Raw genomic sequence first — 27,084 nt, forward strand, 5'->3', positions numbered from 1 at the left:
CGAAAAACGTCTAAATATCTGTCTGCAATACCGCATCAGCAGTTCATACACTGCTAATGGACTGCATTGCTGATTTCATTACACTCTTAAAATTCTCTCTGTTACATCTTTTAGTGTTCTTTTTTAACATGGCCTCTTTAATGGAACCAGAAACTGGCTTAGAAATGTCAGCCTAAATTAGGATGTGGAGCTAATTTATTCTGTTTATTTTCAAATATATGCAGGCAGTATTAACACATATATAAGAAACCTATTAAAAACATGGCAGCAAATAATAATATATATATAATAATATAAATAATATGTTTTATATCCCAACTATATGTCCATGGTTTTAATTAATTCCATTGAAGAATTTCTCAATTTACTTTATCTAAACCTAAAGTACATAAAGAAATACGAAGTAAAGGAATAGCCTACACTTAATTAGCATAATTAATAATGAATAGGCTACTCATTTAATAATTAAAGACAGAATTTGAGGCATCATAAAAAAACAAGATGACAACGCATCATTGGAGTGTGTCTATGATAAAGGGATGTCTCTGCTTATCTCAGTAGCCCATTCTGACTACAGGAGTCCGGAGTCCATTCAGTTCTTAAGTGGGTTTAAACTATTACTATAACTATAACTAATAATTAATAATTCATTAATCAATTCCATTGCCTAATTTGAAGAACATTAATATTGTTTTGAAGAACATGGTGTTAAAGAACATGGTTTCTTCATTAACCAAAATCAGGAATCTTCTTAATAAAGCAAATGCCGTTTTCTGAAACAACTCGATTAAGTGTGTAATAGCATGTGTATGTGTGTGCGTGTGTGTGCGTGCGTACGTGTGCGCGCGTGCGTGCGTGTGTGCGTGCGTTCGTGCGTGTGTGTGTGTGTGTGTGTGTGTGTGTGTGTGTGTGTGTGTGTGTGTGTGTGTGTGTGTGTGTGTGTGTGTGTGTGTGTGTGTGTGTGTGTGTGAAAACACACACACACACACACACACACACACACGCACACACACACACACACACACACACACACACACACACACACACACACACACACACACACACATAACGGAATCTCCACATACCGTGGCTGTCTAGTTACTTAGTCACGTGAATATATCTTGGAATGACCAATAGTTGAATCCTGCTGTCCCAAACTGACACACAGTTGCTATAAATGAAGCCCTATCATTGGTCTAAGCGTTCGTGACGCATTAACTCCAGCCGACCACTCGAGGCATCCCGGTGCTGTGAGCGGCGCGTGCAGCACCGCTGTCACGGTGCGCCTCCGAGCCCGAACCCACCACTGGTGCCTAGTAGAGGCACTCAGTTCACAGCGCCGCAATGCCTTGCTCTAAAGTCAGGGGCTTTCATAGGACGGATTTAACCCTCCTCTATTGACTCGCGCATTCTGCAATGTGAATTCAGGGATCCGCACTTTACAGAAATCTTGCATTTGTAAGGATGTGTCTTCTAAAGCAAGTCTCACGGAGGGATGTAGAGATGCTGCTGAACGACCGCTCTTCTTAAGTAAGTTGTTATATGCTGCTCGGTGCGTTTTTTTACATGTGCGGCTTCATTGTGCTATTTTGATATGCTAATTATCCGTTACTATGGCTGTCCCGTGCTCTTGTTTTTCTGGACATGCTGTTTGTTCTTAACGTTTTTAACGTTTGCCCCTTCCCTCCCAAAATGCATTGCTTGTGCATAAATGTGAAGGTGTTCTCATTCGGCCATACACTTATGAAAGTCATCTTAACCTTGTTCTCCCATCTACCAATGTTCTCCAGTAACATTCATGTTTTACAATAACATCTTCATATTCTCCTGTAACATCTTCATGTTCTCCAGTAACATCTGCATGTTCTCCAGTAACGTCTTCATGTTCTCCAGTAACATCTTCATGGTCCCCAGTAACATCTATCATGTTCTCCAGTCGAGTAACATCGACCATGTTCTCCAGTCACATCTTCATGTTCTCCAGTAACATGTTCTCCAGCCCAGTAGCAACCATCATGTTCTCCAGGCCATTAACATCTATCGTGATTTCTAGTAACAACATCACATGTTTTTAAGCAGCTGAACATTGCTGGGAGGGATCCACCACTCTGCGTCCCTTCTCAAGATTTCTTCCTTTTTACTAATTAAGGGAGTTTTTTCTTTCCCTCTCGGGGGCTAGGGTCAGGGGATTGTCATAAATGTATGGCCTGTTCAGCTCCTTTGAGACTGTACCTGTGATTAAGGGCTATACAAATCAAATGTACTATAATTGAATTGAAAAGGAAGTAGAGGCAACTTCTAAATGTAAGATGTTTATATGCATCAATACTAAAAGGGTTTTGCTTACAAGGATGAGGCTCTGAATGTCTCATGCTTACAATCCATCTTCCCTTCGTACTCGAGTCAAGTAGCCTGAGAAGAAGACTAACTTGCTCGGGGACACTGATTTGACGTGGCAGAAAGGCCCAATAGTTTGGACCAATCACGTCCATTCTGTCTCAGCCTATGCACTCTCGTTTCCTCTGCATCCGTTCTACATAGCTGCGTGTTCAGCCCGTCTGTCTTCAGCCGCTCAGTAGGTCTGAAACCCAATTACATAATACCAGCAACACTCCTTATCTTCGCCTGTAGAATTGTTAGCATTGTTGTTTGTCCTTTGCCGTTAGCAACACAATAAAGGCAAATACCAACACAATGCAATAGTTTGAAACATTAAAAGATGTAAAAGAAGTATAAAGAATCATGGATGGCATTGGACACCAGCAGCAGATGTTGTTTAAAGACATAGAAGTCTTTGGAAATGATGTTAAGGTTTTCCATACTGTATGTATGTAAAAGTGTATGAGTATGCATGAAAAGCATATATTTCTATCTGTCTGCAATACTGCATCAGCAGTTCATACACTGCTTATGTACTGCATTGCTGATTTCATAACACACATAAAATTCCCTCTAATGCATCTTTTAGTGTTCTTTTTTTTCAGTGGCCTGTTTAATGGAACCAGAAACTGGCTTAGAAATGTCAGCTTAATTTAAGATTTGAAACTAATTAATTCTAGTAATTTTTAAACCTATGCCGGCAGAATTAACATAAACATTTATAAGAGGCTGCAGTATAAGAAGTCATGTTTAAAACGTGGTAGCAAATACATGGATGCTGCAACACATTTTCTCTCTGAGTGTCTTTGCAGTGGGGTTGCCCTAGTTGCAGTGCAGACAGTTGAATAACGTTGTGCGTTTGTGTGTGTCTGTGTGTGTCTGTGTGAATGTGTGCTTGTGTGTGTGTGTGTGTGTATGTCTGTCTGTGTGAGTGTGCGTATGTGTGTGTGTGCTCATGTGTTGCTGTGTCTGAGTGTATGTGAGTGTGAGTGTGTGTGTGTGTGTGTGTGTGTGTGTGTGTGTGTGTGTGTGTGTGTGTGTGTGTGTGTGTGTGTGTGTGTGTGTGTGTGTGCGTGTGTGCGTGCGTGCGTGCGTGCGTGCGTGCGTGCGTGCGTGCGTGCGTGCGTGCGTGCGTGCGTGCGTGCGTGCGTGCGTGTGTGTGTGAGTGTGTGTTGGGCCTAGGTAGAGAGAGGGGGAAGGTTCACTGAATCATGGCAGATAGGACAGACGGAACCCTGGGAGCAGACAACAGGACGACAGACTAGAGGAGAAGCCTGCGCTTCTGCATGATGCATGGGGGAAACAGGCTACTCACGGTGCCTTTTATAAACCTCTGCTTCGTTATTCAAATACAAATCCCCTTTAGAAGGCTGAATAATGCATGGCATGGAATGGTACCTGCTAAGCACTTAAACGCTTCAATGTGGCAAATGAGGAAGGAATCATGATTACGGTTGGTGCTTTAAATGTGAGCCTACAGATACGTCATGAGCCTCCCGTGTTCTGCTGTTTATGAGCTATCTCCTCCCGGCTCCAGGGGTCTCCATCAGACCATGAAGCCAGAGTCCCGCAGAGAGGATGATCCGGACGTCTAGTTTCTCGGGAGACACCTGGCTCTCCTACCGCTACCCCCGGGTGCAGCTCCCCGCCTGGCAGCCCCCGGTCCAGACCCCGTGCCCCCCAGGGCCGTCGCCCCCCGGGCGGCCCGGCGCGTGCTCCGCGGGTCAGCTGATCCGGGCCGTCTCCCTGCCCGAGCAGGACGTCCTCCGCAGAGAGCTGCCTGTCGCCCCGGGCAACCAGAAGCGACTCGACTCCTGCAGCTACTGGAGTCTCAAAGAGGACCGGGCGGAGGAGGAGGAGGAGGAGGAGGAGGAAGAGGAGGAGGAGGAAGCCAGCGACAGCAGCGGTAGGTTGGACTCCAGCTGCTCTGTGGAGGAGGGGCCGCCGCAGGTGCCGAAGCCCGGCGGCGCCCAGCCCACGTCCGCAGCCCGACCCAGGTCCCGCAACGTGTTCCTTCCTTCCTCGCTGGATGAAGAGGAGGAGGAGGAAGAGGAGGACGGCGATGGGGATAATCTACACAGATACTGCGAGGACTCCTCCTTCGTGTTGCATGGCAATTTCAACTGGGCGGTGAGCCACGGCATCAGACATTCAGGCAGCGCGCAGGGGAAGAGGCCGCTCGTGTCGGCTACAGAGAGCAGCGCTGATCGACTCCCTAGCCAAACAGGACGTCTAGATTCACCTCCGACAGATCAACCGGGAGTCACAGAATCGGCCGCACTATCGTCATACACCCGTGTCCAAGACTTGAACAGTAAAACCGGTTTCAACTTCGGCCAGCTCAGACGTGGGGACTCATTCCCCGTTAATCCCACCGAGTCCGCCAGTGACTCGTCGTGCAACAGCTCCGACGGCGTCCTGGTCAACTTCTGCACCATCTACAGCAAGAGCAACAACCCCGCCACGCCCCAGGACCCGGGGGGCTGCCCCGCCCCCCCGCAGCCCGCGCCCCTCCACGACGGCTCGGTCTTCCTGAACCTCCAGCCGGTCCGACCGCGCTCCCCGAGCCGTCGGCCCGAGCATGAGGCCCCCTCCCCACCGGAGCAGCGGGAGGTGGTGGTGGAGGCGGTGGTGCCCTCGGCCCCATGCTGGTCCCCTCAGGCGCTGGACTCCAACTGTAACCTGTACTCACTAGAGCCCTGGTCCTCTCTGGAGCTGTCGGACCTCACCGCCTGCCTCCAGGGCCGGCTGACGCTCGCCATGGGGACCAATCAGAAGTACTACAAGCTGGTGAGCTGCGAGCCGCCCTCCAAGACGCCCAGCCCGGCCTGGCCCGGCCTCGGGAGGAGCTTCCCCGGGGGGCCGCACGCAGCCGGCCCGGTCCCTTCATCTGGTTACGTCCCGGTAGGGGAGGGGGGACTGCAGAGGGACAGGAAGGTGTGTATAAGCGCTTGCCACCATTTTACTTCCAAGGGTAACACATAAAACTACCAAATCATACATCATGATTTGGCATCAAACCAAATTTGTTGAATATGATATATTGTATTAAAGAAACCCATTTTATAATTTACAATTTCTACTGGGTTTCTATTTTGGAGTGCAAATCGTGCAGAACAACATGAATAACGCAACAAACCTCAATCTTGTTTGTTTCTGTACTTTCCACCAGGAAAGTGACGACAGCAGCAGATATTCTCGGAGCGGTGTTGGCTGCACCAAGTGTGAGTGCTATAATTACCAGGATGATTGTCCTCTCTGCAAGACAACAACGCGTTGGGATTACACCCAGAGCCCACGCAGCGCTTCCTCTGGGGCGTGCCCCGTCCAGTCTGCTTTCTCCCTGGGTCCGTCGGCTGCGGTCGCTAGAGGCCGTGAGGTCAAGGCCGTACCCACACAGCCCTCTGGGACGCCACAGCCCGGTGAGAGGAGTGGGCCCCAGGAGAACGGTAAGGAGGATTCATCTGATGCAGATACCAGTGCTCAGCTTTTGTTTCGGCCTTGGCTCAGGCGGTAGAGCGGGTTGACTGGCTATCAGAAGGGGGCCGGTTCAATCGTACCCTAACTGCTCCCGACAAGCTGGCTGTCGCCTTGCGTGGTTGACACCGCCGTTTCTGTGTGAATGTGTGTATGAATGGGTGAGTGTTAGGCAATAATTAATAATAATAATAATACATTGGTTGTAAAGCAATTTGAGTGTAAAGCAATTTGAGTGGCCACTGGTTAGAAAAGCGCTACATGAATTTAGTCCATTTACAATTTGTTTCGCTTCAGCTTTGGAGGCGGTAACAAGCAGAAAAACACAAATATACATTTACATTTACATTTAGGGCATTTAGCAGACGCTTTTATCCAAAGTGACTTACAATAAGTACATTTGTCATAAGAAGTGCATCAATATATCGCTGTCGGTACAGAAAGGATGGTCATAGAACCAAGTGCAAGTACAACAATCGCTAGGCTAACCAATACCCCGTGTAACAGCAATGATAGCAGCTACTGCAGTTGCTACACAGTTAAGTACTATAATACAATACAATACAACACAATACAATACAATGTACAATGGTGGCCAGAAGGGGGAGGGTGTTTATGCAGTGTCGAGGTGGACTCTGAACAGGTGAGTCTTGAGTCTTTTTTCGGAAGATAGTGAGCGACTCTGCGGCCCTGAACATATTTGCTGTAGAACCAAGAACAGGTGGACGTGGCGGTCGTCGAGCTAGCTCACAGACACAACTTGTCTGCCTTTGTTCTTCGTCCTCAGGGGCATGTTCCTGGGCTCCCCCGGTGCTGCGCTACACCAAGGCCCAGAGACCCACCTCCTTACCCATCCAACCCTTCGTCCTACTGCCCCCCTCCAAGCCCCAGGCCCAGCACCTGGGCTCCCTGTTGGACCAGTACGTCTCCCAGCGAGGCAGCTGCGGCAGCGGGTGCAGCGGGTGCAGCGGCAGCGGCTCCCGCCCGGGGTCGGGGTGTAAAGCCGCAGCCCACCAGCTCCTCCCCCGCCTCCAGCCCTCGCCCTCCAGCGGCTACGGGCGCATCCTGCTGGAGGCTCCCTCCAGCTCGGACACCTGCTCCACCTGCAGCCCCAGTCCCGACCGCTGCGGCCTGAGGCAGGCGTGGGGCCACTCCGGAAGGGGCCCGGCGGGCGCGGTCGGCCCCTGTAGATCTCAAGGCTCACGGGGGCCGTACCCGGGCGCGGCCCAATCCGACTTTATGTTTAAACTGCACAGTCCGAGGTCCTTCATCACACCGCAGACCCAGCCCAGCCTCCTGGTGGAGACCCCCACCTCCCACTACCTCATCGACCTCACCCCCGAGCCCACCCCGGGGGTACGACGGCGTTCTGCCATGAGGCCCGAGACCCCCGGTTTCACCCAGCCGGGGTCGACTCACAGCACCCCGCCCACCCTGGCCTGCACCAGTCTCACCCAGCAGAGCGGCCTGCTGTCGTCCCTCTCGGCACCCCCCCAGAGGGCCCCGCGGTTAAAGCCATCGGGGATTCGGTTCCCCTGCAGCCCCTTCTCGGAGCCCTTCTCCTCCTCCATCCCTCGGACCACCTCCTCCTCACAGTGGGAGGTCTCTGTGACCGGGCCTGGAGGCGGGGAGGAGCGCCAGGAGCAGAACCAGAGCGGGCCCTGTGAGCCTCTGATGCTGCTGAGTGACAGGCCCCCCGCAGAGTTCTGCCTCTCCCCCTCGGAGGCGTCCTACGAGTCGCTGTCCATCAGCCACCTTCAGAGGAGAGGTGAGGGTCATGTGACCAGGTGAATGCATACGTAATGCTGACTGCGTTTGATGTATAGGCAATACCGACCAAGGGTAATCGTAGGCAAGGCCACCGGCAAAGGTGATGAATAGCATTACAGCTAACAGTTGGCTAAATATATGATTATACTGACATATACTATATCAACAGATAGATTGAAAGATGGGGGCTTAGTTTGACTCCTAGTCACCTAGGTGGCCTCCTAGTTACCTAGTTGGACTCCTGGTTACCTGGTTTGGCTCCTAGTTACCTAGTTGGGCTCCATGTCATCTAGTTGGGCCCCTGGTTACCTAGCTAGGCTCCTAGTTACCTAATTAGCCTCTTAGTTACCTTGTTGGGCTACTAAGTTACCTAGTTAGGCTCCTAGTTACCTAGCTTGGGTCCTCGTTACCTGGTTGGGCTGCTTGTTAACTAGTATGGCTCCTAGTTACCTAGTTGAGCTCCTAGCTACCTACTTGTGCTCCTAGTTACCTAGTTGGGCTCTTAGTTATCTAGATGGGCTCCTAGTTACCTAGTTGGGCACCTAGTTACCTTGCAGGTCAACTAGTTACCTAGTTGAGCTCCTAGTTACCTAGTTGGGCACCCAATTACCTAGATGGGCCACTAGTTACATAGTTGAGCTCCTATTTGCCTAGTGGGGCTCCTAGTTACCGTGTTGAGCTCCTAGTTAACTAGTTTGGCTCCTAGCTACCTTGTTGAGCTCCTCACTACCTGGTTGAGCTCCTGCTTACCTAGATGGGCTCCTTGTTACCTAATTGACTCCTAGTTACCTAGTGTGGCTCCTAGTTACCTAGTGGGGCTCCTAGTAACCTAGTTGGACCCCTAGCTACCTGGCCTAGCTCCTAGTGAGTGGTACAGAGCAGCAGCAGGAACGTGCAGTGCTGTAGCAGAGCCTGCAATACCCTGAAGGGGCTTCCTCTCTAACATGACCTATTTTTAACTCTCCCTGCACACGATTGGCTAAGCCCTTCTCTCTGTGGCCAATGTGAGCGTGCCTGCGTTCGGTCCAATACGACAGAAATGAGGGAGAGGGGAAGAGAAGGAGAACCATCGAGAGAGAACCAAAGAGGGCGAGAAAGAGAGAGAGAGATACAGATACAGAGAGTGCAAGAGAGAGAGAGAGAGAGAGAGAGAGAGATAGAGAGAGCAAGGCACCGTGGATACAGTGCTCATAATTCATGATTGTAGCTAATTATGAGGGAGCCATGTGGTTATCCATGTACAACTTCAGATGTAGACAGGATAATGAGTGGAAAGCATCATGAGGTGGACCCCCGGAGGGGCGGGGCCCCGAATCCACCGTGGCACGCTGGAAGGGGCCCTCTGCGGACAGACGAGAGGGAAAAACGCAATCGATGGTGAAAGTGCTTGCAATGCGTATTAACATTAGCCATATGATGAGGGCCTTTATACAGAAGTGTGATCCAGCTCCATGGCCTCCTCATTCATAATGGATGTGTTTTCCAAATGTTAGCTATGTGTGGTGTCCTCTTACAGGGAGAGGGGAGAGGGGGTGTTATTGATTGCAGTGTGGATACCTAAAGGAGTTAGCCTTCTCACCTTATCTGACCCGCTGTCCTTGGTTCAATTGTTTCATCAGGTCTGCTCAGATCTGTGAGCTCAGCCATGGATTTGATTATGGCTCATTTTGGAAGCAGCAGAGACCCCGAGGAAAAGGTATGAGGCGGCCAGAGAGTCGGAGCATCGCAAGGACGTTAAAACACACAAATCGCGATCACATAGTGCTTGATTTATTTTTAGCTGCATGACTCAATTGAAATAGATTTCAATGACAATGTCTGGTGTGGAATATTTTCAAAGACATGACCTCTGGTTCCCACAGATGCGGTTGGGTAATAGCCGGAGCAGTCCTACCATAGCCGGTCTCGTCCTTGAACACTTGTGTCCTGCCATCCAGAACATTCTGGAGGACGGCCTCAGGCATCACAAACTAGATGTGGTCATCGGTCAACAACGCAACCACTCCTGGAGAGTGGTGGACGCCTCCACACAGAGAGGTACGCCTAGAACACAACGGAAGACAGATTCAATGATTATAAAAGGTTTTGAGCTTAATGTAATGTATTCATTTATTTAAATGCCATATAGATTTTGGATTAGTTTACATTAAACTTTTTTGGTATTTCTCAGTCAGCATGTTTTTTGTTAAATATGCAAATTGAGCAGATCAACATCAATTATGGTTGAGGTTATTATGGTTCATTGAGATACACAAGACTGGAGGATTGTGGATAAATCGTAGTTTGTTTACCTCCTCTGCAGGTCGTGCCAGCCGCATGCTCCTCAACCTGGTGTCCAAGATCACTCAGTGTTCTCAGCTCACTAACTCCTGCATGAAGCTCAGAGCCTTCCTCATGGGCCTTCTCAAGTAAGAACCTAGTCGGTCGACAGACGATAATACCGTCTATGAATAGGTGTTGAATAAGAGTAAGCTAGAATAATGATTGACCTTCATTCTCTCTTTCAGTCTGCGGTCACTGGAATTTTGGTTGAGTCACCTTCAGAGCCAAAATGGTGAGTGGAGAATTGAAATGGATTTTGATTTGCCGTAACATTTGACAAAGAGCTTATAAACAGCTGTATAGCTGGCAAACATCTCAACATCAATTAATTGATCATGCAATATCCCCGACTTACCCTCCCTACCTCTCTCCCAGATGTGGTATCAGCCTACTACCATTCCTGGGCGTTCATGACCACCACTCAGAGCCAGTGTCAACCGCTGTTCCAGGAGTTGCTCCTGCTGCTCCAGCCCCTGTCCGTGCTGCCCTTTGACCTCAACCTGCTGCTGGAGTCCCGACACGGAGAGCCGTGTTCCAACCCCTCCCCCATTACACCTTGCTCCACTCTACTGATGACCACATGGCCAAAACTACAGGCTGAAATACCCAGAGGAACCGGTGCAAGAAGCCAGCAGACCGGGAGCTTGTATCAAACCGACCTGCATCTCCCAGTCTTGTCCCAGGAGCCCCAGAGTTCCCCCCCGCAGTGGGGGAGAGGGAGTCACGCCGAGGCCAGGGACGACAGCCCCCAGCCTCGCCCTCGCCCCGGCTGGTGGATCAGACAGCCTGTCATCGTGGACGGTGTGATCGAGGAAGAGGACTGCAGATCTGCAGAGAAACACTCTGCTTGGTCTCAGCAGTACCATGCCACGGGACTGGAGGGGGCTCTGGACGGAGAGGACGCCATGACCGGACCCTCCGGAAGGAGTTCCACGGACCCTCACATCCGGGCGGAAGGACCCGCCCGCGGTGGACTACGCTGGGCCAAGCTGTTCGGAGCAGCGGTGGATCCTCCAGGCAGAGGAGCTGCTAAAGGCCTCAGAGGGTCCCAATGCAGAAGGTAATTTGCTTTGAGCATTGGGCAAGTATATCTTGAAATAGATTTCTTATTATATATAACCGTCTATCTGACGTTGGGTAAATTGTCTATTATGACTTTGAGAGATGCTGGTTGACAGTAAGTTATGCAAATGTTGGTTGTGTGTGATATGAGGAGCTGTTAAATGACTTGATCATGAATAATGCATGCCTTCAACAGAGAACCCTCTCCTAACATCGATTTTGTCCCCTTCAGGAACACACGTCCCTCTCAGTGGCTGCAGTTGCCCAGTTCAACGTTTGGACAGTTGGCCCAGTCCGTGTGGGCAGTTAAGTTTGGAAAACCAAAGACTGACTGAGCGCCGTTTCAGGATCACAGTCACATAAAGCAGATTAAAGACTTCATTTCCCATCAGTGAGATTCTCCATTCCCCTCCTGTCGCCACGAATTAAACGCAATAGGGGTTGAGAGAAGCAGGTGCTGTGTGATTTGATTTGAACAGATGAGTGATGGTCTTCGTATAGTGTGTATCCTATAGACTGCTCCTTTGAGATGGGTTCAGATTGCATCTAGAGCTGCATCTGTCGACCACACCGGCCGTGGAAGAAGAAAGCGACTCCTTGTATGGTATTTATCCTCTGTGTAGTAGGGTAGGCTAGGCAATCTACCGAGAGAAAACATGCATGCATTTATATTGTTAAGACCAAACTGGTCTACAAAGCCCACATAATATAGAGGCTGTGCATGACCAATTCGCTTCTTTTGCGGCGTTCCTGATGTGCATAAATACTCGAATCGAGTACAGGTCCCATTGTTGATATTGACTTTCCTTCCGTGTAGCCATCGATACAAATAATCCAAAGGACTGTACTTCAAACCGATCCCCATCGGAGATATGGTGAAACGTAGCATTGTTACAGCTTTTGTGTGACATAGCGTTGCAACGTCTCAACATGTTGACCTATGGATCACCAAGCAGCAGAGTGGTTTAAGTGCCAAATACACCATGTAGTACCAGCCCAATGTGGTCCATCTTAGCCAATCCTTTAATTCTTTGTATACGTGTTCTGAAAACTGAGTCCTAGCATGGATTATTTTTCGTTGCATGTGTTAACAAATTAATGCAAACAGTGTGTGTCTTTTAAACACTAATTGGCTGAAGGTAAGGTCATTTTACCTTATTGTGTGTGTCTGCGTCTCCCAATGGGGCGTATAAGCTTCAATAAGCTATTATGTGTTGTTTCAGGTAGAGTTTGGTGACAGCTCCATGGTTACATTTTGTTCGCAAATGAATGAAGTATCGATTCTGAAAAATAATCTGTGTTTTATTATGTATCATGTGATGCCATAGTGTTCAGTATATAGTACAAGAATTTTGTCTCCTTAGAACTTCCTCTATTGCACAATGACAATCAACCTCTGAAATAAAGACTTTTCTTTTCATCTCTGCGTTTGAGAATATTGGTTCAGGTTTTGTTAGGGCACCTATTTTAGTATCAGGTTTTGACTCTCCCACTAATCACACTGGTGGTAAAATAGGATCTTTTAATTTGTGCACCAGGCAATATAGGGGACATTTCATTGTTAGACTAGAAAGATACAACATAATTTATGTTTCGCTGTGGTACAGTATAGAAATAAGGTAGTACTTGGGTGTATGCAATGGAATATGTCACGGGTAAAGGGGTCCCTCAATCTGTTGTATATGTGATCATATGACCCATCTCACACCAGCGATGATACAGTCATTTTATTGAAGTGAATAACATTCCTCTTCTGAATCTTTCTTCTACGACCTCACTCCAATGCTCCTTTTCACATCACTTATCCCCAGTGCATTGTGGGTAAGCTTGCCAAAGGTATTTCCATACGTGAATTTATACCCTGAAGAAGAACATCAAATTAGACATGAACACAGCTTGTTTATTTTAATATGCACGTTTTATTCCTGAGGAATTGACACTTCAGATTTGTTTTAATGGATCACTAAAGCTGCAGTAGAAATGTGACTTAGTGCAGGTTTAACATAGCTTTGTATACTGTGGCAACATGGAGGGTGTGATGTGTAGGTGTGTTGGTTCAAACAGACCTGGCACGTGTCCGTCGTAGAAGGGCAACAGGCCGTCGCTGGAGGGGTAGACGGTTGGGATGGGGGGCAGGGTGCTGCTCTTCCTCCTCATGTCTGCATATGAACTGGGCTCGGACCACATCTCCCTCCCAAACTGGATCAGCGCCTCATTGGTCGTGGAGGGATAGCCCCGCCCAATCAGAAACCGCGATTGGGGCACGTATCCTGTGAAGCCTGTCAAAGAAAAACATGGTCAATTCTGTGCGCTTTTTTTGTGGGATAAAGTATATCGTGTTTGAAGAGTAACGAAACACAAAGAGGTTGGGACAACAAAGAGGGGCATCTCATCAAGTGATGACATTGTTGTCCTTTCAAGGTATGTTCTTAATGCACTTGGAAATAAATGTGAGCGTGTTAGTGAGATAAGATAACTGTTCTGTTTGGCCTACACACAGGTTCTCTCTCTGTTTTTGGCTAACATGTGACAGCCTCGTGTTTTTGTTTTGTAGGGTGAACAACATGGTTAAGTGCCTCATTAGCCTTTAAGTAGGACCACACATCTCAGCGTTCCACCGTCGCGTCCAGACAATGTGTACCTGAGATAAAATACTTATGTGGGCTCTGGTCGTGCATGAGGTAAGGTGATCCCAGTGGCTGCCAGGCTTTCTGAGCCTGCGGTGGGGGCAGCTCGTCGCAAACGGCTGCCAGAGGGGTGTACAGTTTCTTCCCCTTCGGATGCAAACAGAAAATGCGTTATCACAAAGCGTCCATGTGAATGTGAAATGCATCATACGGCGGTGGAGCAACCTTGTGACATACAATGAGTGTGAACATCAGATTGTGTGTAAGACAATGTATGCGCTGGTTATAACTGGACGTTCCAAGCTGTGATACAGTTCTATGAACTGACCTCGAAGCTCCCACGTGACGTATCCATCATGGTGTGGATTACGTTGTCAATATGAGGTGGGTGTGAGAGACGGGGGTGTTTCAGAGAGGAATGTACCTGAAACTCTGGGCTCCTGTAGTGAACGGGCAGGTTTGAGGACTGCGAGTGGAGCCTTGTGTTCTGGTCCCGGGTGAACTCCTTAAGCGCCCCACGGCAGGTCTGGGAGTAGGTCTGGGCAAAATACTTCTGTCGTTTTGGAATGAACCCTATGGAGTGCAGAGAGGTTCGGGGTCAATGCGATATATACTCAGATTACACACTATGCTGTATTTAACATCTTCTGAAGGTAAACACACCTGTGTATCCCGGGATCATGTTGTCTAGGTTTCTGTCTTCTCCTCGGTGCAGACGAGTCGTCAATAGAGTCTCATGGCCGGTCTGTTCCGGCCTCTCGGTTGACCAGTCCGGTCCGTAGATGTTCCGTTCCAGTCGGTCGCTGGTCCGGTCCGGTCTGTCGGCGATCAGGTCCGGTCTGTCGGTGGTCCAGTCCCGTCTGTCAGCGGTCTGGGGGTAGCCTGTACTGAGAACCAGCCTGGAGGACCTCCTCACCTCCGGGCAGGTCAGCAGCTTGTGGGTCAGCTGGCCGTAGGTCTGGCCCATGTTGTACTTCAGCTGCGGGCAATACCCTGCATAACTGGGAGATGGGAGGAGAAAAAGAGGCGTAACCATGGTGGCATTCTCAAAATATGGGTCACACTCAGAAGTTGAAGTGCTGGGTAAACTTTCACATACATGGACTTTGTTGTGGTCTATTGGTGCAGAAACACAATATTACATATTTTTTTAAATAACTATAAATAGGCGAAACAATTCAAAGTGTTGCTTAGTCCACCTGCTCACCACTACATCTACTACCTTGTCTTCCAGAGAGCCCTGTTTCATCAACACTCACACCTGAACCTAATTATGGTTGTCATGACTCCCATCATCGGTTTCAGTGTTGTTTTCATCACCGTCCAATCACATGCTCTTAACTCTATTTTTACCAGCTCTGCCTGGTTTTTTAATAAACCCCCTGTAACTGAAACCCTGGCAATGGAGTCTCTTATAGGTATAAGATAAAAGTCTTTGTCACTGTTCATTAAACACATTCCCTTTTCCTGTGGTTGACATGTTGTGAGACAAGTATTTTCTTTGCTGTTTGCCAGACCTAATGTTACCTCTCATGGAGATAACGATTTATTCTTCTATCATTAATATCCTAATTGGAACACATTATATTGTTATGATGTTTCTAACGTTACTGATTGAAAAACAAAGTTATGGTAGATATTTACTAGTGGCACCATTCTTGCATTTAAAGTTAAATATGAAAACGTAATGTGTTTTAATGGCGTCAGAACAGGTAAACTTACCCAGGTATGTACTGTGGATCGGGTGTCATCAGGACTTTGCTGAATTTCGGGGGGAATTGAGGCCTGTCCATGTTGATCAGAAGCGGCCCACAGCGCCAGATCGAGCTGCCGCGTTGTTGATTGGTTGCTAGAGGAGGAGAAGGGCGGGTTCTAGAATCTATCACCTGGGAGACGGGTCTATTTATCTGTCCGCTTACACGTTATTGTAAACACTCCGGGGTTTTCTTACACTATGATGATGATGATGTATTGAATTTATATAGCGCTTTTCTAGACACTCAAAGATGCTTTACAGTGAAGGGGGGGACCTCACTAACCACCACCTGTACTGTAACGTAGGGTTTAACGACGCTGTAGGTCTTGTTTACAAATCTTATCAACAACAAAAAACCTGGAAAGTGTCACTGGTTAATCAATATTTATATATATATATATATATAAATATCTGGCTAAATTTGATCTAAAGTGGACGAAAATATGCTGGCTAATATACATTTAGTTATTTTCCATTATTTTTTGTTCAGCAGTTCGCTGTGGCATTGAACGTAGCATACATTGAACATGGTCTACATTAATGTATTACATTGAACGTATAGCCTTGATTGAAATTCAAAGAAGTATCCATAATGACATCTAGTGGTGATTATCGTCGAGGCATCCTTTCCACACATGGACAAATAACAAACCTAAACATTTATATCAGAAACTACTATTAGGGCATTGCTAATAATAATAATAATTTTCATAGCGTAGGCTAGGCCATATTATTTTCATTAGACAACCAGAACAGAAAACAGAGCCAGGGGGTTGTAGGTTTAGCTGTGATTATTTTAATGAACAAATCCAATAGCAGATGGTTAACAGCGTGGATATTCCAGTATACAGAACAAAGTCATTAGCCCACGATCTTAATGATAGTAATTTGTCATTTAGGTTCTGTACAGTAGGCCTACGCACAGCAACTGTATGTGAAAAGGCTTCTTGCTCAGCAATGCCTGCAGCTAAGTCATTGGAGGACATTGGGATTCAAACAAGGAGCCAGTTGGCTAAGAATCGATCCTTCTATTAGCCATTATCCTGTCCACATTCACATAGTTAGAAGCTGATCTATACTGACTGGATTTACTACGGCTAGTTATTCTGCATCACATATCCCAGTTAGTAACCCCAGGAAATGAACTTAAGTGACAAGAACGATGACTAACCTATAGGACAAATTATAATGCTAATAACTAATAACACTATTGCATAAGCATAACACATAACCAATAGAACGATGACTAACCTATAGGACACATTATAATACTAATAACACTAATACATAAGCATCACCTACAAGGCCCTCAACAGCCTAGCCCCCCCCTACCTTGCCGACCTCCTCCATCACCACGCCCCCTCCCGATTCCTCAGGTCCAATTCTGCCAACCTGCTACAAGTTCCACGGACTGAGCGACGGACTTGGGGTGATTCTCAGTTGCTGCCCCCACCCTTTGGAATTCACTCCCCTCCCACATCAAAGTCTCTCCAACCCTCTCTTCTTTCAAATCTGCCCTCAAAACATACCTTTACACACTAGCCTTCCCCACCTAACTCCCACCTTATTCTTCATGTTTAACCTCTGTTTTTCTTTTATTCATAGTCTGTCTTACATAGTTTTGATAGGGCAATATGTAAAGCATCTTAGAGTACCATATTAAGTGCTATATCAATTTTATTCATTATTATTATTATTATAAAACACAATCAATGGAACGATTCCTAACCTATTGGAAAATTTATGATACTAATAACTAATAATACTAATAAATAAGCAGGAATACACAACCAATACGCCTGTACTACCCTGAAAATAATCAGCCGACCCTGTGACTTAGCTTCTTGTCATGGTATCACAGTTTCACTGTTAGAACCACACTTCACCTGGGGACAGGAATGTGAGATGGTATCAGCCCCCTGCCCCACCCAACCTAACTTCTTCAGATTTCCTGCCTATTGGAATTTAGCGGTTGTGTGTGTGTGTGTGTGTGTGTGTGTGTGTGTGTGTGTGTGTGTGTGTGTGTGTGTGTGTGTGTGTGTGTGTGTGTGTGTGTGTGTGTGTGTGTGTGTGTGTACGTGTGTACGTGTGTGTGTTTGTGTGTGTGTGTGTGTGTGTATGTGTGTTTGTGTATGTGAGGGAGGTATGTTTGAGAGTGTGTGGGTGAGCGTGTGTTTGTGTGTGTATGTGGTATGTTTGTGTGTGTGTGTGTGTATGTGGTATGTTTGTGTGTGTGTGTGTGTGTGTGTGTGTGTGTGTGTGTGTGTGTGTGTGTGTGTGTGTGTGTGTATGTGTGTGTGTGTGTGTATGTGTGCGTATGTGTGTGTGCGTGTGTGTGTGTGTGTGTGTGTGTGTGGGGGGGGGGGTTATGTTTGTTTGTGTTATACATTGAGATCTTGAATGTAAGTCAATAATGGCCTATGTTGTCACTGTTGCTTTTTGAGATAGCTTTATATTTGATAAGGTGTTGCGTCAGTGACCTTATCAGTCTTAAAACACACTATGCTGGTTTTGCTTTCTCACAGTGACGTGTTTGAAATGCTTCTCCAAACCACGCTCAGTGGGATGTTGTACAGGCGGTTGGGTTCTGCTTGATCTGCCGTGTCACGACATGCCCACTGTCTGTCAGTCAGTCAGGCAGGCCTTCTAACTAGCTGTCGGGTGTGAGACCTGTGTAGGAGGATCGCTCGGGCAGGTGAGTCATGTCGTTCTGCAGGTGACAGGGGGGGTAGGTGCCTGCAGGTATCTACATGCATATGAATGTGTCGCGGGAAGTGACGGGCCGGAGGTGAGACAGAGGTGCGGTGGAGAGACACAGCAACAGTCTTTGTTGCTTCACGCTTTTCCTCCTTACTCCGCGGTGTCGCCACAACAACCGGGTGTACCTTGTTTTAGCTGTCTTTTGTTATGTTTCTTTGCTAGGTTTCAGTTGGACTTTGAAGATGAATCTGTACCGTAGCTTTGGGAACCTTATGGAGTCCTATGTGAGCGATGGGATGCCCTTCTCCTCTTCGGACGGGCAGATGCCGTCGTGGACCGTTTCCTCGGACACTACAACACCTGCGTCCACGCCGGCGTCCACCCCGGACATGGGGGTCAACCTGAGGTCCACATCGGAGGACTCTGGATTCGAAATAACGCCCACTTCCTTAGACTCTTCTATGTCGTCGGCTGGCCACCCAGAACCCGTCCCTGTGTCCGTGGCGATGGACGGAGGGGAGCGAGGCCTGACCCCGGGCTCCGCTCTGACCCCGGGCTCCGTTCTGACCCCTGCCCTGCGCTCCTCCGCACGCTCCTTGTTCTCCGCCTCCTCGCTCTACCTCCCGGGGTCGGATGCTGATCTTGCCCCCGTGACCCGGGACAGATCCAAGAGCCTGCAGCACAAGGTGGAGCAGGCCCTTCTGAAGCTCAACCCGGGCCGGCGCAAAACCAGGGACGGCTCCAGTCCGGATCCAAACGCAGCGGCGGCACAGCGACGCGTGCCCAGGAAAACGATGTCTCTGTCGAGACGCCCCAGCGGCCTGCACATCGTGCGGTCGGAGAGCGTCAGCGAGGTGGGCAGACCCGTCCACCTGTCGCTGCGTCAGGCCGGGCGTCAGAGACAGAGACGACCCGCGTCGCTCTACCATGACATGAGGCTGGCAGAGACCCCCATAGAGGTGAGTTCAAGGGGCCTCCTCGGACCAGCGGCAGGCCCTGCGTTAATGTATGCAATAATGTAAAGAGGGTTGCTCGGGGCACATAACCGGTGATTTATGTGTTGGTCCACTCTGTGTCGTGTTGTTGTTGTTTTTGCTTTAATGTCGGACAGAACAGCATTTGTATTCTGGTTTGGTAGTTCTCGACCTCACTTGGATACAAGGGTCTGATTATAACAGATCCATATCTGTGTTTTTAGTTGTATTCAATCCGTTGCATAACTTAAACTCATGTCCACGACTAAATGTTTACTAGTTTATGGTCGGTGGCCTGAATGAGAGTCAAAGAGCAGCATTCTTAAAACCCAATCTTTCACAGGTAACGGAATGCAACAGACGCACACACATATGCACACACTCAGACACAAACTCAAACAGCAATACACAAGCCCGCTTTCAATCACCCAGGAAGGCCCGCTGGTAATTAACTTCCATGTCAGTCAGTCTCACATGTATCAGTGGCAGTAAACCTGTCAGTCCAGCCTCAGCGTTCCCACAACTATGTCAGGAATGGGGCCTCCATACTGTCTGTGTGTGTGTTAGTGTGTGTGTGTGTGTGTGTGTGTGTGTGTGTGTGTGTGTGTGTGTGTGTGTGTGTGTGTGTGTGTGTGTGTGCGTGTGCGTGTGTGTGTGCGTGGGCGTCTGGATGCAGATCAGTCGGGTGTATTGTTGACGAGTTGTGATCGTTCCCCATCTGCGGTTACTCCGATTGGTTGTCATGCGCGTGGCATCCAGATGGCATTCAATGGTTGGCGCACGCCTGGTGACGTTCCTCGCAGAGAGGGCGCTTATGATTGATACGATGGATGTTAGGTTGATGGGAGGGCATACACTGTCGTGGATGTTAAGCTGCTGCATTGTGCTGTAGCCCAAAGAATGATAATTAAGAGCTATTAGCAGCAAGTTGTTGTTGTTGCTCCTTGCAGGAGGGTGAATAGGTTGGGTTTTCCCTTCATTATGCCTCTCCCTTTGTATCATCTGCCTGGTTTCATCTGGCTTATGTCTGCAAGTCATAAGCCACCGGCATTCTGTAGTGTTTCAACTGTATCTTTATTTCTCTCTTCGTTCTTCTGTTCTTTATTTCTTTCTCCTTTATTTATTTTCTTTCTTTCTTTCTTTCTTTCTTTCTTTCTTTCTTTCTTTCTTTCTTTCTTTCTTTCTTTCTTTCTTTCTTTCTTTCTTTCTTTCTTTCTTTCCGTAACCCTATTTGATTTTATTCTGATCTATTCTATTCTATTCTTTTATATTATGTTTTATTCTATTCTATTCCTTGTTCCATTATGTTCCATTATATTCTTTTGACTTATATTTCATCCGGCACTGACCCATGCATGAGACCAGAAGGATGTTGGAAGTGTTCCTCCACCTGCCTACCCATCTAGCTATAAATGAAGAGCTGTTTGAGTTTTGCTCAGGAGCGATTGTTTATCTCCACTTACGTTGTCTTCGCGTTTCCCCAGGAGGTGAACGAGGAGGCCCGGGACGCCCTGGGTCCTGGGCTGAGCTACCTGGAGCAGGTATGCCAGATGTGGGAGCAGATCGCTCGGCTACAGATCAACAACCGCAGGTTAAACTTGGAAATGGACGTGCTGAAGGACCACCGGGACACACAGGTGAACCGGGTATACTCGCTTTATGATCATTGGACCACAAAATGACGCATGGCTTTTGGTTCAAACTTGAACCAAAGTTACATCATACTGTTGGGTTACTCTGACAACAGCCGGAGTCTCGCCTGTGCAGCTGTGAAACTGTTCTGGAGAACCAACACAACATTCACCGCTCACATCTGGCTGAGTTTGAGCGTGTGTCTGATGAGTTACGGTGGCAGCGGTCCAACACTGACGATGAATCCAGCAGCACGTCGCCATCGGAGACAGAAAGGCTCACAAGAAATTTAGGTTAGTCGCCTTTCACCTTTTAACGTGAACCTTTTATGCTTGTCCTATCGTGTATAATCAAGGAAATACACTAATAATGACTATTTATTTAACTATTATGCTCTCTGCAGGTAGTTTGAAAACACACACTAGAGGGCAGCCTGAGAGTGAAACACAGCCGGCGGGACCAGCAGACGGGGGTCAGAACCACCAGGTAGAAACTGTGATTCATTTACAGAGACACGCCTCGTGTTTGTAGATGTTGCAAATAGACATTGGTATGAGTGAAACGTTTCACTGGGTTTGTAAGGCTTTGCTCTGAATCTCCCCTTAATGGAAAAAAATCATAGGGAATTATAACTAATTGTTTTTATTATTCATATATTAGGCACACACTGTTAGCTGCAGTTTTACAAATAATAATAAATAACAGTTCATGAGAAATCGGCTCTTTATAAAATCCTCTACTGATCACATCTCATCCTCTTCCAAGCTCTGCAGCTAAATACCAGCTAATGTGTTCCTGCTGGTGGCATTTACATAACCATAGTGTGTGTGTGTGTGTGTGTGTGTGTGTGTGTGTGTGTGTGTGTGTGTGTGTGTGTGTGCGTGTGTGCGTGTGTGTGTGTGCGTGTACATATGTGTGTGTGTGTGCGTGTGATTGTGCGTGTGGGTGTCAGCTTGTCACCGACCAGCTCAACCATTCCTTCATATGTCTTTCAAAGCATTAATAAAAAGATCTGTAACAACGCGTCCTGTCTCTGGGTACAAAGGCAAAGCAGAGAGGAAGGGCGTGGCTGTTCAGAATGGCTCCATCCAGAAAAGCAGCGAGCGTCGACTCGGACGGGTGAGAAACAAATACCTTGAGAGAGCACTGATGTAACGACAATCTAGTGACATACGGTGGTCACACACACACACACACACACACACACCGGACGCACACACACACACACACACACACACACACGCTCACACACACACGTACACACACACATACAAACACACACACACACACACATACACAAACACACATACATACATACACATACACACACACATACACACACACATACACATGTACACGCACACGCACAAGGGCACACTCCTCCCTGCCACTCCAACATGGCAGCGGTCCATGGCGACGCGGTGGTCCGTAACTAACGCCCCGTCAGCTGAGGAACGGCAGGCGCTGGCAGCTCAGTTCCGCCCGGCGCATCTGTTCCCTCGGCGGGGAAAAACACGGCGCATATTCATCTTGTGTAGTGACTGTGGAAACAATCGGCCATTTGTTAAGGGCTGAGCCGAACCGATTTCTAACTCATCTCTCTGTCTCGTGCTTCTGTCCTTCCATCGTTCCATCTCACCCCTCTATCCCTCCGTCTCTCTATTTCACCTCCTTCCTCCTTCATCTCTCATCCCTCCATCTCCTCCCTCCATCACATCCCTCCAACTCCTCCCTCCATCTCCTCCCTCATTCCTCCATCTCTCTGAACTACACAGCAGTCTTCAAGGCCGTCCGTCCGAGGGCAGGAAGAAGACGAGCCATCGCCTCAGCCTGCTTCGCCGTGGCAACAAGAAGACCCTGTGACCTGAATGATTCATGATGTTCTCTTCTCTTCCTCCTCCTCCTCCTCCTCCTCCTCTTCCACCGCCTCCCTCTGCCCCTCCTCCTCCTGCTCCTCTTCCATTTCTTCCATTTCCTCCCTCTGTCCCACTTCCCTCCTCCTCCACCACCTCCTCCTCCTGCTCCTTCTCCTTTTCACCTCCTCCTCCATTTCATCATTCAATCCCTCAATCCTCCCTCCCTCCACCTCCTCCCTCCTCCTCCTCCTCCTTCCTCCTCCTCCCTCTGTTCCACCTCCTCCCTTCTCCTCCTCCTCCTCCTCCTCCCTCTGTTCCACCTCCTCCCTTCTCCTCCTCCTCCTCCTCCTCCCTCTGTTCCACCTCCTCCCTTCTCCTCCTCCTCCTCCTCCTCCCTCTGTTCCACCTCCTCCCTTCTCCTCATCCTCCTCCTCCTCCCTCTGTTCCACCTCCTCCCTTCTCCTCCTCCTCCTCCTCCTCCCTCTGTTCCACCTCCTCCCTTCTTCTCCTCCTCCTCCTCCTCCCTCTGTTCCACCTCCTCCCTTCTCCTCATCCTCCTCCTCCTCCCTCTGTTCCACCTCCTCCCTTCTTCTCCTCCTCCTCCTCCTCCTCCCTCTGTTCCACCTCCTCCTTTCTCCTCCTCCTCCTCCAGATGCCAGCCATCAGCCCTCAACACTCTGTCTCTTTCAACACTCTGGGTTAAATCTTCTAGAACAAATTGCATTTCTCTCCAAGTGGCGTAGAGAGCCTTAGCACTGTGGATGCTGCTGCTGCTGCTGTTAAACTGCCATTACTACTTCATCATGTTTGACCTTGATTTTTACTGCCCTATTTATTTTATTTACAATCTTTTGTTATTTATGTCCTTAAATGCAGTGTTACTGTTTTCCTAAAATGTGTATGACTCTATTGTTCACTGTTGATGTGTGTGTATGTCAGTTTTATATCATGTGTTGTGCGTTGTTAATGTTTGCATCATTATGTGTGTATTTAATGTATCTATCAGTGGTTTGTGTATGTATTGCTTATCTCAAGAATGATATATTTCTCACTGTATGTTCTCTGTATATATCTTCACTGAATCCTGTCCTAGTAAACATGTAAAAAAAAAACTTGTCCCTTCCATCTTTCTTCTCTATTCATCATCTTTATCATTCAACTGAACGCTTTGACATCTCTTTAAGGTATGACACCTCTTCAGGTACATTCCTTTCTATTCTCTTCCTGTAAATGTCAACAACCCATTCCCATACCCACACTGCAAGTACACACAGTAAGTACACACAGTCACTGATGAAGATTTGTGGTATTTGCTATTCCAACGAAATCACCAATACACAAAAAACGACAAGAGTATACTTTTTTTAACTTTATTTTATTTGTCTCATTTTCATTCACCAGGTTGAGGGAGCAGACTGCCTCTGGCATTCCCATGTCAAGAGTTACGACAAACACATCCGAACAAAGAGGGTGAATAGAGGATTCTAGTCCATTCGTAAAATACATTTATTTGCTATAGTTCTCCCCGTCCATCTGGCTTGTTCTTTTGTCGTGTGTCCATCCAACATGTGTCTCTCCATCATGTGTCCATCCAACATGTGTCTCTCCATCATGTGTTCATCATGTGTTTCTCCATCATGGGTCCATCCAACATGTGTCTCTCTATCATGTGTTCATCTTGTGTCCATCATGTGTCTCTCCATCATGTGTCACTCTGTCTTGTGTCCCTTCATCATGTGTCCCTCCAACATGTGTTCATCGATGATGTGTCCATCCTTCATGTGTCCATCATGTGTCCATCCATCAGGTGTCCCTCCATCATGTGTCCATCATTTGTCCATCACATGTCCATCATGTGTCCATCCATAATGTTTCCCTCCATCATGTGTCCATCATGTGTCCATCATGTGTCCATCATGTGTCCATCCATCATGTGTCCATCATGTGTCCATCATGTGTCCATCATCTGTCCATCCATCATGTGTCCATCCATCATGTGACCCTCCGAGCTCCCCTCCATCACGTGTCCCTCCAACATAAACCCCTCCTGTGTGCTATTCAATATATATAATAGATACATCAGTGGATTGGGGGAGGGGTGGGGGGATGGGGGGGCACGGCGGGGGTTCACGCATGTTGAGGACGCTGACACGACGTGGGGGAGGGGGGCGGAGCAAACGAGCCCGGGATGGACCCTTTTTTTTTTGAGCAGGTGGGGGAATCGTGAAGAAGCCGGCCTCCCCCTCCCAAAGCCCTCCAAAGCCTCACATGATGCCGCAGGTGGACAGCGGGTTGGCCACGTGGCAGGTGCAGGCGGACTGGCAGTACTGCCGCACCGTCTGGTAGCAGCTGCGGTCCGCCTCGCCGCCCCACTGCACCGGGCCGTTGGGGTCGGGCGGCAGCCGGCTCAGGATGCTGGTGTTGATGGCCAGGGCGGCCAGCCCGTAGTCGGTGAACAGCACGGTCTCGCGGCGGCACGTGGGGCAGGAGATGAACTTGTACTTGGGACAGGACTCGTAGAGGATCTGCAGGCACTCCTCGCACACCGAGTGCAGGCAGGACAGGATGCGCGGCCGCTTGCCCGCAAAGTTGTAGGCGTGGCCGCAGGTGGGGCAGTCCAGCGGCTCGCAGGGCATGACGGGCCCCGAGGCGGAGGAGGCGGACGAGGCGGACGAGGAGGAGGAGGCGGAGGAGGCCGAGGAGGCCGAGGACGAGGTGGAGGAGGAGCGCAGCACGTACTGGTTCACGATGACGTCGTCCATCTTGTAGTGGAACTGGTGGTAGCAGATCTCGCCGGCGCTGGCCTTGCGCTGTGCCGCCAGGAAGCCCGCCTCCCTGCGGAGCACGGGCAGCGCCGGCGGCAGCTCCCGGGCCGCCAGGTCGCCGCAGGCCTGGTTCACGATGATCTGCCCCTCCCCGCAGCCGCCCCCGCCGTCCCACGCGACCCGGGGGGGCGGGGTGAAGCGCGGCCGGGTGACGGGGGTCCCCGGCGGGCACTCCCGGGGGAACTTCTCCGACGGGAGGATCTTGACGGTGTCCATGGGGAGGCTGATGGCCTGCCGACGCAGGCACGACATGCACCTTCCCCCCTGGGCGGGGGACGGGGGTGGAGGGGGGGGGGGGAGGGGCGGTGGTCGGAGGTCTTGAAGGACTGGAAGATAGGTGGAGGAGGACCGGCTGGAGGGGGTCGGTGGCTGGAGTCGATACGGGGGGTGGGAGGACTGCGCCCTACTGGCTGGGAGGTGGACTGGGGGTCTGGTGGTCAGCCATTGGAAGGAACGTGGGGACGTATGCTTCTATCCATGGTTCTGTCTGTTGGGGTGGCTTTATCTCGTTGTTGTTGTTGTTGTTGTTGTTGTTGTGGTTGTTGTTATTGACTTTGAGCGGCGGTCTTGATGGTAAAGACCTGGAGGGGGAGGGGGGTGGTCTTGGTGAGAGGGGGGGTCAGGAGTGAGGACCAAGACCAGAGTACCTCAGTGGTTTCAGCACCCCTGGTTCTGCGGCGCTAGCACCACCGCGCCGCGAGTCCAGCTCCGGTCGCTGCGGCCGTGTTGAGCACTTAGCTTATGAGCTTAGCTTATTCGTTTGTTTGGTGCACACAGAATCCTTTGTGCGTTGTGTAATGTGCTCAAACATAGATTAATAGCAGATATGTATATCTAATACACAAAGACACGATATGAAGATATTTCCGCTCACAAACAAAGATATACTCCTCACTCAGTGATCACACCAGATTATCTTAATCTAACATTTATCTTATGATAATATAGATCTTCACATATACATATATAGGGGACTGGAGTCCTGGGTGGACTTTTCCCAGTTTGGCAAACCGAACGGAATAAATAGAAGTTGTAGAAGGTCTGAGTTCGACGCGCGTTGGCTCACACGTCCTGCGGTCTAGAGAAACAGGGAGAAGAACCAGCACTTCCTTCCTAGTTTCAGCCAACGGTGTGGTGTGTGTACGTGTGTGTGTGTGTACGTTTGTCACAGAAAAGGGCAACCGCTCCCGCTGTGGTCCTATGACCCACAATGACCCTGGTGCTGACTTGACCGCTGATAAGATGTTTTATTTGTGGGAGGGAGGGTTATTCTGGAACGTTCCAGAGGAGCTACGGCGGAGCGCCTCCCCCTCCTGCTTGTCAGCCAGCCAGCCTCCTTAAGGAGGGATGGGAGTGGAGGGCTGCTTGACCCTGAGACCCTCCCACTGGAGCGAGGGGCTCTTATCGCCCGTCCAGGAGGATGCCTCCCTGGGTGCTGATCCTGCAGTGACGCTCGCTCCCGTGGCCTCTGAGACGCCGATGGTCCAGCGACCTGGAGACACAGCACAGGACCGGCCCGGTTAGAGTCATGTGATTACCATTCTTCTTGTTTATTATACTAATTACTAAGTGTTAGAGGGGACTCCTATTCTATATTATACAGTAGCACAAAATAAAACCGCATCAAAAAACACAAAACCCTATAAAAACAACACTGCATTCTGCTTATGGCTACTATAGCAGTGTTGCTAATCTAAGATACCT

General features: G+C 48.9%; 4 protein-coding genes across 6 annotated transcripts in view; 2 read left to right on the top strand and 2 right to left on the bottom strand.

The window, feature by feature from the left end:
* Positions 1-835: 835 nt before the first annotated feature.
* LOC132456093 (AP-4 complex accessory subunit RUSC2) lies at positions 836-12,430 on the top strand. The gene is made up of 10 exons (XM_060050282.1): positions 836-1,530; positions 3,917-5,316; positions 5,552-5,828; positions 6,644-7,624; positions 9,246-9,322; positions 9,489-9,663; positions 9,929-10,034; positions 10,134-10,180; positions 10,324-11,008; positions 11,243-12,430. The coding sequence occupies exons 2-10, from the start codon at positions 3,958-3,960 to the stop codon at positions 11,343-11,345; spliced, it is 3,810 nt and encodes a 1,269-aa protein (XP_059906265.1). The 5' UTR covers positions 836-1,530; positions 3,917-3,957; the 3' UTR covers positions 11,346-12,430.
* Positions 12,431-12,722: 292 nt separating this feature from the next.
* Positions 12,723-15,509, bottom strand: cimip2b (ciliary microtubule inner protein 2B). The gene is made up of 6 exons (XM_060050285.1): positions 15,360-15,509; positions 14,301-14,638; positions 14,062-14,210; positions 13,652-13,784; positions 13,077-13,289; positions 12,723-12,871 (listed from the first exon to the last, which is right to left on the bottom strand). Exons 1-6 carry the CDS (start codon positions 15,428-15,430, stop codon positions 12,777-12,779), a joined length of 999 nt encoding a protein of 332 aa, XP_059906268.1. The 5' UTR covers positions 15,431-15,509; the 3' UTR covers positions 12,723-12,776.
* A 2,260-nt stretch (positions 15,510-17,769) lies between these two features.
* On the top strand, positions 17,770-22,919 carry si:dkey-106l3.7 (uncharacterized). Of its 3 annotated transcripts, none has more exons than XM_060050300.1 (7): positions 17,770-18,192; positions 18,316-19,052; positions 20,552-20,704; positions 20,815-20,992; positions 21,103-21,185; positions 21,745-21,818; positions 22,475-22,919. In XM_060050300.1, the coding sequence occupies exons 2-7, from the start codon at positions 18,336-18,338 to the stop codon at positions 22,560-22,562; spliced, it is 1,293 nt and encodes a 430-aa protein (XP_059906283.1). In that variant the 5' UTR covers positions 17,770-18,192; positions 18,316-18,335; the 3' UTR covers positions 22,563-22,919. The 3 variants fall into 3 exon arrangements, with proteins under 3 accessions (XP_059906283.1, XP_059906282.1, XP_059906284.1); XM_060050299.1 differs by having other exon boundaries at positions 17,771-18,088; positions 22,475-22,918; XM_060050301.1 differs by having other exon boundaries at positions 18,112-19,052; positions 22,478-22,918.
* Positions 22,920-24,465: 1,546 nt separating this feature from the next.
* rnf208 (ring finger protein 208) overlaps positions 24,466-27,084 on the bottom strand; it is an 11,123-nt gene continuing 8,504 nt past the window's right edge. Inside the window, exon 3 of the mRNA XM_060050302.1 lies at positions 24,466-26,872. Coding sequence (XP_059906285.1) covers positions 24,820-25,632 — 813 coding nt within the window. The 5' untranslated portion in view covers positions 25,633-26,872 and the 3' untranslated portion in view covers positions 24,466-24,819. The remainder of the gene's footprint in view (positions 26,873-27,084) is intronic.

The sequence above is a fragment of the Gadus macrocephalus genome, chromosome 4, assembly GCF_031168955.1.
Source record: "Gadus macrocephalus chromosome 4, ASM3116895v1".
Classification (NCBI taxonomy): domain Eukaryota; kingdom Metazoa; phylum Chordata; class Actinopteri; order Gadiformes; family Gadidae; genus Gadus; species Gadus macrocephalus.